The sequence below is a fragment of the Maniola jurtina genome, chromosome 5, assembly GCF_905333055.1.
Source record: "Maniola jurtina chromosome 5, ilManJurt1.1, whole genome shotgun sequence".
Taxonomy (NCBI): Eukaryota; Metazoa; Arthropoda; class Insecta; order Lepidoptera; family Nymphalidae; genus Maniola; species Maniola jurtina.
In genome coordinates, this window is record NC_060033.1 from 9417258 (window position 1) to 9427865 (window position 10608).

At 34.6% G+C, this 10608-nt stretch overlaps 1 protein-coding gene across 1 annotated transcript; it reads right to left on the reverse strand.

Moving 5' to 3' along the window:
• Positions 1–6707: 6707 nt before the first annotated feature.
• Positions 6708–9927, reverse strand: LOC123865218 (hypodermin-B-like). The gene is made up of 4 exons (XM_045906098.1): positions 9380–9927; positions 8697–8952; positions 7967–8158; positions 6708–7324 (listed from the first exon to the last, which is right to left on the reverse strand). The coding sequence occupies exons 1-4, from the start codon at positions 9613–9615 to the stop codon at positions 7118–7120; spliced, it is 891 nt and encodes a 296-aa protein (XP_045762054.1). The 5' UTR covers positions 9616–9927; the 3' UTR covers positions 6708–7117.
• Positions 9928–10608: the final 681 nt, after the last annotated feature.

Here is a 10608-nt window from a genome sequence, read left to right on the forward strand (position 1 = left end):
ATTGTTTTCAGTTTCTTTGTTTTGCTTTGGTTATTTCATGTTTTGTGTCGATCTATCGATCTATTTATGTGGTCTATGGAACGTTCGATGTGTAGAGCGGTTTACGGAGAGCGGAGAGTTGGACTGATCTTTTCATCTAAGAAAGATTTATTAGTAGAGCAGTGCCTTCCCTGGATTCTATTCAAAGCGTACTGTAGTACTCTTGGACGTAACTCAATTTTATCTTCAAGATGAAAATCTAATATTAATGGGAAATAGAAAATTTTAGTGCTGGAAAATGACCCATAAATCGCAAACAAGTTAGCTACAAAACGTGTCACTAAGCTGAAAGAGGTGACAGTTAGTGCGGTTAACATTCGCACTTTACTTGACTGTACGTGTTTTTTTAACCGACTTCAAAAAAAAGGAGGAGGTTCTCAATTCGCCTGCATCTTTTTTTTAATGTATTTATTCCCCGATTACTCAAGGACGCCTGGACCGAATTTGATTTTTTTTGTTTGAAAGGGTGGCTTGATTGACAGTGTTCTTAGCTATAATCCAAGAAAATCGGTTCAGCTGTTTGAAAGTTATCAGCTCTTTTCTAGTTACTGTAACCTTCACTTGTCGGTGTTGTTATAAATTTTTAATTTACACTTGTTTTATTCAATGTGAAGTAAGTGGTTGACTGCGATCTCATAGAAATAAGTGATTACCTATGCAGTCTGATGGCACAGTATCACCTGGTGGCACAGATTTATCGGTAGGGTAGAATTTAGTCACCGCGAAAAATAGAATCAGTAGGTATAGTAGATATACGAAAGCTTCCACCCAGACCCGAATAATTCAGAAATTATGAATTCAATATTTACGCTTATGATAGATAGACTCGAGCTCCGATGTGGGATGAAGATTCTAAACAGAAGAGCCGGCAAGTCACTCAGCAATTACTTACCTACTTTACCAAAAAAGGCGACAATATAATACGACTTCGAGTACATCAATATAAAAATACTAACTAAGAGTCAACTATATTATTAGTAAATATGTAGTTATGGCTAACATGAGAACAAAAATACATACATACATACATATGTTATGTTCAGCACCTGCTTTCATTGAATACAATCACTTTATTGACACGTCAATAGCAGTAATGCTTTTTTAATCTGTATACAAAGGCTGGATCATTTTTCTGCCTTTATTCCTTGACCACAATGGAAAATTGAATGGAGGACAGTCTAACAAATGGACCGCACATTTTTATGAATGGAGATACATTTTATACACCAAAAACAGTTATCTATAATAGGAATATTCTGGATAATATTTTTTTATTCATAGTTTCCCTATAGTTTTTTATACGTTCTGAAAATTGAAATTTAGAGTCATAAAATATGAAATATATGAATTCTTGCATACAGGCACAGAATACTACAATGCGGTTACAGGCTAGCGTTTCCCCTGCTCGTTTGCGGTCATTTTAGGATACGCGCTTCCACGCGCACTGCATTTCGCGCTTCAATAAATCAAACATGCATGCATGCGCTTATTTCGACGTATTCGCTCGAATCTGCGGGTCAATCAGTATAATGGGTTTTAACGAGGAAGCGGGCCACACGTAGGTATACGAGCTCAGACTTATAAGCGCGTCTAAGATGTACGAGATGCGCGTCAAACAGTACTTAACCAAAACAAAAATGTAAGTAGGTAAACCTACATGCGTACAAAAACGCTCTAAACTTTCCAGCTAGCATGCCTAGATGCCTAGGTAAAAACAAATGTATAAAAAGTACCTATGACTTCAGAACTAGGAAACGACCTTTTTACTTTGACTTTGTATGGAAACTCAAGAAAGCCTTTGAAGCTTGCAAACTCTGAGAGGCACAGTTGATTACAACTTTCCGAGTAGAAAAATTATAACTTGATACTTTCATGTTGCCTTTTCACTCGCGCTGCTAATGAAATTAAATTAAAGTTATATCTATAAAACTATGGTTTATCCGAAAGAGAGTCTGTCTATCTGCTACATTTAAATGACCCAACGCGATCTTGACAGAAAGCTCAGAGATTACTAGTCTCCTGGAGACAGATATATAATGCTTTTTACCCGACTGCGGCAAAGCCAAAAGGAAGGGTTATGATTTTAGCAGTCTATGTATGTGTGTATGTTTGTATCCAGATTCTGTGTGTTCCACCGTAGCACGTAAACTACTGGGCCAATTTTGATGAATGAGGTGTCAATCGATTCGTCATAAAGGTCCGGGTGACATAGGCTACATTTTATACGAAAAAAATTGACCTAACGAATACGACATGAATGAAAGTAGGGTTCTCCAAAAAATTTTTTTGCTATTGTATCGAGTGGGGTGTCAAATGAAAGAGAAGAAAATTCTGAGTTCATAAATATAAATGTAGTACAACATTAAAATGGCGGAAACACAACGGCAGAAAAACAATTTTACTATAATATTTCAGCGTTTATTAAGGCGATCGCAGTCGGGTTTTAGTTTTCAACTTTATGTTGTTGTACCAACAAATGATGTACCCATATTTGATTTTCTCTTCAATGTATAAACTTGTATTTTGCACAAAACATATCGGATAATATTTGTGTCTTTCAAGGAAAATATTCTATGTCACAATATCTACCATAATATATTGCATTGACAATATTCTGATACGCTTGCGGATATGAATACAAAGAATATTATTAGGTTCCTTGGAATTCTCTTGGTATCTATTTTAAGTCTCAATACCGCAATGGTTATGCGGGTGGGTAGATTGAAATCACAAGGTTTCATTATTATTATCATACCATAATGACTTAGCTAATATAGGACGTCGACATCCGCTAAGAAAGAATTTTGAAAATTCAACCCTTATGCTGATAAAAAGACGTTTGAAAGTGGAGTTCACGCGAACGAAGTCGCGAGCATAAGCTAGTCATGTAATTATATCACTTTCCAAAATAAGACCGTATATACGAAGATGTATTTAACTAGGTATTTAGTAATATATCTGCCTAACCAACATTTTACGCTTTGCGTAAAGAGCGAATTTACAAAACGTGTATCTAATTAATTACTTGTGTTAGAAAATGTCCCGTAACTCGTTTCCCTTTTGCTTTGGTACAAATGGCAGAGGCAGGTATTCTAGGACGCCAGATAATTCCTTATTAATGGCGTCCAGACGTTTCTCATGGTGATAATTTAACTTAACGTGCGGTCCAAGTCATGAAACAATGAATAAATAAAATTAATGTCCAAACACATTAAAATAATAATTAACACATTAAAAAAAACACATAATACAACGTCATCGTCGTGAACTAATATACGTGCGCTCCTGAGCACATCTCTTCATATGTGAAGTAGGGACTTCCATATGCCACCTGGATCCAGCGGTTCCCTGCAACTCGTTTGATCTCGTTTGTCCACCTAACGGAGGGTCTGCCGACGCTGAGCTTTCTGTTGCGAGGTCGTCATTCTAGCATCTTGTGACCTCAATGTTAGTCATAATTATTCATGGTATATTGTATCCTCTCAGCTCTACAGTGAAGAGTCAGTATTTTGCGTTAATGTATAGCTGTCCCGGTATAAAAGAACAACAAACACTATTTCTATTATCTTATTCATATGTGGGTGCCAATTTCAGCCAACGTGTTAGTGTCAACCCACCCAAGTTGAGAACACATCCTTACGTTTTTCTTACTATTTCTGTTATTTCGGCCAAACTACTAGGAATTACTAGCTGATACCCGCGACTTCGTTCGCGTGAATGTAGGTTTTTAAAATTCCCGTGGGAACTCTTTGATTTTCCGGGATAAAAAGTAGCCTATGTGCTAATCCAGGGTATAATCTATCTCCATTCTAAATTTCAGCCCAATCCGTCCAGTAGTTTTTGCGTGAAGGAGTAACAAACATACACACACACACACACACACACACACACACACATACAAACTTTCTCCTTTATAATATTAGTGTGATTTACTTAATAGTTCTCTGATATACAACATCGAAAAATTAGTTATATTTATGATATAATAATTAAGGCACAAAACAAGATGATACAAATCGCGTCAGTCTGTGACTGGAGCCGTAGGTAACACAAGTTTCTCTTCCAACGGTGGATATCTGTTATCTCCACAGTAAGGAGGAAAAATACAAGCCACGCGCTGCAGGTAAACAATGTTTATTATAAAAATATTTTACAACCTCCACACTATCTCTACTAAATTTTATAAACCACATCTTTATGTACGCTTGGAATCTACAACACCAACTGCGTTTATTTTTAATTCAGATTTATATCAAACACTTAGATTGCAAAAACGTGCGTTTCAATTCAACGATGACCTTTTTTAAAATGTAGAGTTAAAAAAAATACAATTTAAGATTATTTCAGCAATTTTTACTGGTTTTCTTTAGAGATTTTTACTGGTTTTAGAGTGGTTTACTTTAGAATAGTGTCATGTTTTTTACACTAATAGATTTGTCTTAATCTCACGAGTTCCACAAATGATATTAAAATTTTGATAAAACAATATGGCGCCCACTAGACACTTTTAAACAAAATATAAAAAATGGAAGTCGATGGAGTATCATTGAATAGATCTTTTAAAATTACAGTTAGGTTTCCTTAACCATTTTTCCATTTAAGCGACCATAAGTAGAGGTGTCAAGCTTAATTAAAATGCTTGACCAAGTATGCGATTTGCATACATAGTTTACAGCGCCGTGAACTTGCGTTCATAAAACGCGCGTTAACTGCGCGTGAAAAGGTCGCTATGTGCAAAAACACTTTAGCATTGTTTTAATAATATTGTATTAAACCCACGAACGTATGGTAATATAACGCGTTATGCGTTTGTGCTCTATTATATCATTATAACACATGTGCAAAATTACAGTGCAATAATGGTGAAAATATCGCGTACATATTGGATCAGCATTGAGCGAACATGAATGTAAAATCGCACAGGATTACCTAAAGCATATAGATTGACAGATATTTTTTGTATCTGATATTACAAGTACCTAATTAATTATTTCATTGTTTTTTAGTTTAATTAATCCAAGTTCCATACAAAGAGCTTCTTATTCAAATAAACTTTCTTTTGCAGAAAGAGCTTTCTGAATCAGTAGATTCGCGACGTAGCAAAAAAACCGATTTGTATTTAAATAATTTAAATTACACCCATCACCATTGGAATTTGTAATTGGTTCGTTATATTTTCATTCGATCACTTTGAAATGTTCTTGTAATTGGAATAACGTTATCTCTTTAAGAGGGGTCTCTCCGTCACTTGCTCCATACAAACGTACATTTTCATTTGAATAATAAGCAACCAAAGTCCATGAAATTTTGCAGATATATTCTAGAAACTAATATCTATGTTTTCCAGATTTCTGTTAAAATATTCGATTTCAAAGTTACGCGGTCTTAAAAATTCACATACAAATCTTTGAGCTCCTGTAATTTTAAAACTACATATTTTTAGAAAAATCTAAAACACCACAGGCACAGATATTAGTTTCTAAAATATGTCTGTAAAATTTCATGGACTTTGGTTGCTTAATATTCAAATGAAATTGGAACAACGATTGTATGGAGTAAGTGACGGAGAGAGCCCTGTTAAATGTAATTATAAAACGAGATAAAACGACAGTTCATTATATTGTACCTACTACCTACCTACCAAATCATCGTCAGTCTTTTCGTCCCGACTGTCGTAATTTGAAGTCTAGGGACGAACATCCGATGCGAATTGATCGAGCGATTAAAATGATCATACACAATCTACTTGATTGCGCGAGCATCAGCTGACATGATACATAATTGAAGTAATAGTTCACTTGAAAGTAACTTTGATCTTTTTTGGACAGATGTAACATTCAAATGTGCCATCGAAATTAATGAAACGTTACTTTAGATTCAAAAAACCAGTCAAGTGCGAGTTGCACTCGCATACAAAGGGTTCCGTACCATTGTAAAAGGTATAGCACTATGTAATTTTAAATTTATTTATTTGCGTAGCGGCTATTTTTAAAATCCGCGGTCTTGGTTTGTTTTGTTTTATTATTTGTTGTTACTGCGGCAAAAGAAATACACACTCTGGGAACATGCGCTGACAAACGGACAGACGGATTGACGACGAACGGAGGCTTAGTAATATTATGGTCCCGTTGGCACCCTTGGTACGGAACTATGACAAGTAATCAAAAGTAAGTATTTAATAGCGACCCTACTCGTACGATTTCGGAAAGTTACCTGATCCATGTATGTTTGTATCATAATATTATTATTGATGGATTTGTTCATTTTCCCAAGTGCTTATTATACACTCAGTGAAAGAAAACTCATCGAAGCAAAAAGTGATATAAATATAAATCGAAGTTCGTAAGATGCTCACAAATCTTTATTTGACGAAGAAACCATATGACATTATTCACGGAAAATTCCAAAGAGTAGAGGTGTATAACGTCATTATGTATTACATCATCGTCAATAAAAAAAAAACGAAGGTAATGGCATTACTACTATTGGGAAAAATGCACTGACTGCTCACCGACATAAGTGAAAACTTAAAACTATGAACCGGTTTTTTTTTTTGGATTTTCTAATTAATTGTGGTTCATATCAAAGATTTCAATTCCGTAATTTGAAAACTAAACAATTATCATTAATTTAGTTTAACATCTATTGACACTCCGATTATTATTATTTATTAATATATTAATAATTTATATTTATATTATATCCGTAATTTTATATTATATCTCCAGAAAACTTAATACAGTAGAATCTCACTAATCCGGCAATATTAAAACCAGAGGGTGGCGAATTATTGGAATATTCGGATTACTAGATTGCATAGAAAAAATCATAATAAATAGAATAATCCATTTCATATATAGGGAATAAATACAACGTATTTGTGTTCATGTTCTACATCAATTATTTATTTAACTGTAACATAACTCACAATTAACTACTTAATAACATCGTTATAAAATAATCATTAATTGAGGTCTGTTGCCAAACCTTTAGTCCTTAGGTAGGTCTTTGTAGGTGCTGGATTATTATTGGATGTATCGGTCTATCGAAGTGCCGGATTAGTGAGATTCTATTGTATTTAAATAAAATTATCTTGATAATCAACGGTATGTTGCTTCATCCACCTATGACCGTGGATAGTAGAATGTATCCAGGAGTTGACTTCTACGGAGGACACTAAGGTCACAAAGGAAGGTCCGCCTTCAATTTCACATTCTTCTGACTTCCAGGATGAAATTATACCCCACAACAACCCGTTCAGCACAACCGGTGCACCGATGTCTCTCTGAAACAGTTCATAATTCATGTTTTTGAACCAATGCAAATGCGATTATTCAAAAAAACGTATTGATACAATTATTAAAAAAAAAATTATGCAATGCAAGTACTTAAAATGTATATACCTACTATTATAGTAGATACCTACCCATTTTGCGTAAATGAGTTTGAATGTTTTGTAGGTAGTTAGGTACTAAATTTATCTGTGTAAACTGTATTATTTTGTGATCTTATTTCGCTATCTATAGGTATACTTCAACTTTGGAAATTTTTGCTACATCATATTCATACTACCTTTTTTGGCGATTTCATCGCGTGGTTCCAGGATTTTAAACATTCCCTAGGATGCTTTGCTTTCCATACCCAAAAATTTATATGTTTCCAAGGTGCAAGCTATAACTGTGCCTTCAGTCAAGATTGGTTAAGCATCTTAGGCTGGGATCTATAGAGTGCACTTTGAGTTTGCTCAGACTTAAGTCACTGTTAAAACGAGACAGCGTTACATAGCTGGCATAAATCTGTCTCGTTTTAACTGAAATTTAAGTCTAAGCAAAATACGCTCTATAGATTTCAGCCTTAGTTACAGATATATTACTTCCACAATTAGATAGGTAGGTATGGATTGGATTACAATGATTGAAAAAAATACCTGGCAAGGATTAGTTCCAATATTAGGATCTAAGCACATTAGAGACTTGGTATTGTTGTGATCTGGCATGAACATGTCCATTTCTTCAGAACATACTTCAGGATCTGTCGGGTGTAAATGCGACACTGTAAGTATTCGACGCCGCATCTTCTGCTCCAATGATTCTACGCGACTTGCACTTAGATTTTGTTGCTACAATGTGAGAAAGACGTAACCATTACCAAAAATGCCGTGGCCAACTTCGACAGCACATACCTATCAGTCGATTATACTTGGTAAGCTATGTTGCATTCAACATAGCTTACCAAGGTAGTAAGTATAAGTATAATTCAATAGCTGGCTGGGTGAGGTTTGAAGTAGGTTTAGGCGAATTAGGTTAGATACTATAATACCTCCATGCCTAATCAAGCACGTTAAATCATCGATCCCAGCTTTTATCACGTGATAATTGTACTATTATCCCAGGAAAGTAATTACGTAATTAATGGAAGACGTCAGGACTTTCAGCAATGGGGAGAGTAAGAGAGATAACTAAACTATCGCACCAGTGCAGTAACAGAAAAGTAGAAATAAGAAACTTGTTTATTCAAATGAACTTTACAAAGTACTTTACAATTGTTAGCTTGTATTTACCACTGTTGAAATGCATTTCAACCAGCAAGTAACTTAGCGATTGCACTTTTGAAAGATTCGATTTAAAATAATATCATAATCAGCTGTATAAAAATACCTGATACACTGGCCATGAGGTCACTATAAAATGTGAAGTGATAATTTTTCGAGGTTTTTTCTGAAGTCTTATAGGATTTATACTCAGCGTCAGTCTTACAGCTTCGGGCAATTTTATAAGTGCCACATCAAACAGAGGCTTGCTGTCGTCAAAATAAGGATGGATTTGGAAGTACTTGATTGGTGTAAGATATCCCCCTTTCTTGTAATTAGCACTGCCAAGTCTCACCCGAAGAAATCGCGAAGACTCTCTAATCCTGAAACAAGTAATATTATCTTTTCATCCTCCAGTGTTGTGGCATGATTTACGATCGAACTTGAAGGTTTTGATTTGAAAAAGTAATTCCACTGGTTGTTTTCATTGGATTAAAAGTTTCAAAACCAAGCTAGGTACGCTTGAGTTCTAAATAATCTACAGCTCTTTCCTTTTCAAATTAGTATTTTAATTCAATGTTAAATGATAATGTAATAAAAATCGTAAAATGATCGAAATGATAGTGAAAGCGATCTAAACTATTGCTGTATTATACTGAACTACACAGAAATCCACTAAGAAGTTTAGATTTAGAAGCTACAAGAAAATACACTGACATAGTATTCGGATTCTCAGACACCGGATTCTCGGTACTTATACCTACCTAATTTTATTTTGGTAACTTTAAAGATAGTTACTGTTTCACTTACGTAAATAAGGAATCGGCCTCTGTAAGCACCCAACTTTCATCAATCAAAGCGCCAGCACTAATGTACGTAAATTTTCTCAATATCGCCACCATGTATGGAAAGATATTAATATCAGTTACCATAGTGTGTTCTTCCAGTGCTTTGGATATGTCTTTATCAGTTGTTGTAGCACTTACTTTATTACTTAAAAGCGTACTTAAAACGTAAATAATAAATAATCTATTATTGATAATCATTTTTAAGATATCTATAAGTTTTTATTGATATTTGCGAGAACAACCTGATTAAAACATTATTTCGAAATTATATCCATTTATTTTTCACAAAACCATTATACGTTTTACAATTACACTTTCAACTAGTGCCTATGTCTACAGGTATGAGATCTAAATGCTACAAAATGTAATCTAGCAAGCACTAGCTAACTAAGTAAAGTTAAACTAGTTTAGTGCGTCTGTATTTTACGAAGTATCGGTTGACCACTAAGTTTGATTAGTATTGGCAAGCGATAGCAATATCAGCAGTAGTTTGTAAACACTTGACTTGCTCTGAACTGAATCGTAGCAGTTTCTGGTTTATCCAAAGCTTAACTTATTTAAGTTACTTAATGTTATTTCAGAATCACTGAGCACATGTAAGAAGAAATACCATAATATTACAAGTTACCAACATAACGAGTAAAGTCGCAAACATATTGCTGTAAAGTTGTGGTATGCCGTGATGCGAAAGAAGGTGATCTGAGCCATACATTTAAAAATCTAGTCTGTTGCGGCCACTGGATAGAAGAAAAAATAAGGTTGCAGCGCTAATGGCGCGGTAACGTTCTATATCCACGCTCCGATAGGTTAATTATCACGCCAGATTCCGGTAAGAGACACTACAACACAGCAATGTGTAGCAGCTTTAAAGTCGCAAATTCATAAAAAACTTTCAAGTATTAGTACATTTCGTATAAAACATGGATGTTCTATTAAAAAAAAAAACAATAAAGTAATTCACAATAATAAAGTATGTAGTTAAATTAATAAAAATGCAAAACCAGTGCCTAGCCAAGTGTCTGGCCTCCAAACTAGGATTCCTTGTTCTATGGGAAGCCAGACAATTACAGTCAACGCACTTTTCAAAGAGTCTTAAAACTGAAGTCTGAAAATGCGTGCGGATGACACCCGCTTTTTTATGGCATAATAAAATTTGGTTTGAAAAATGTGTGGATCGTTTGTACACTGAAA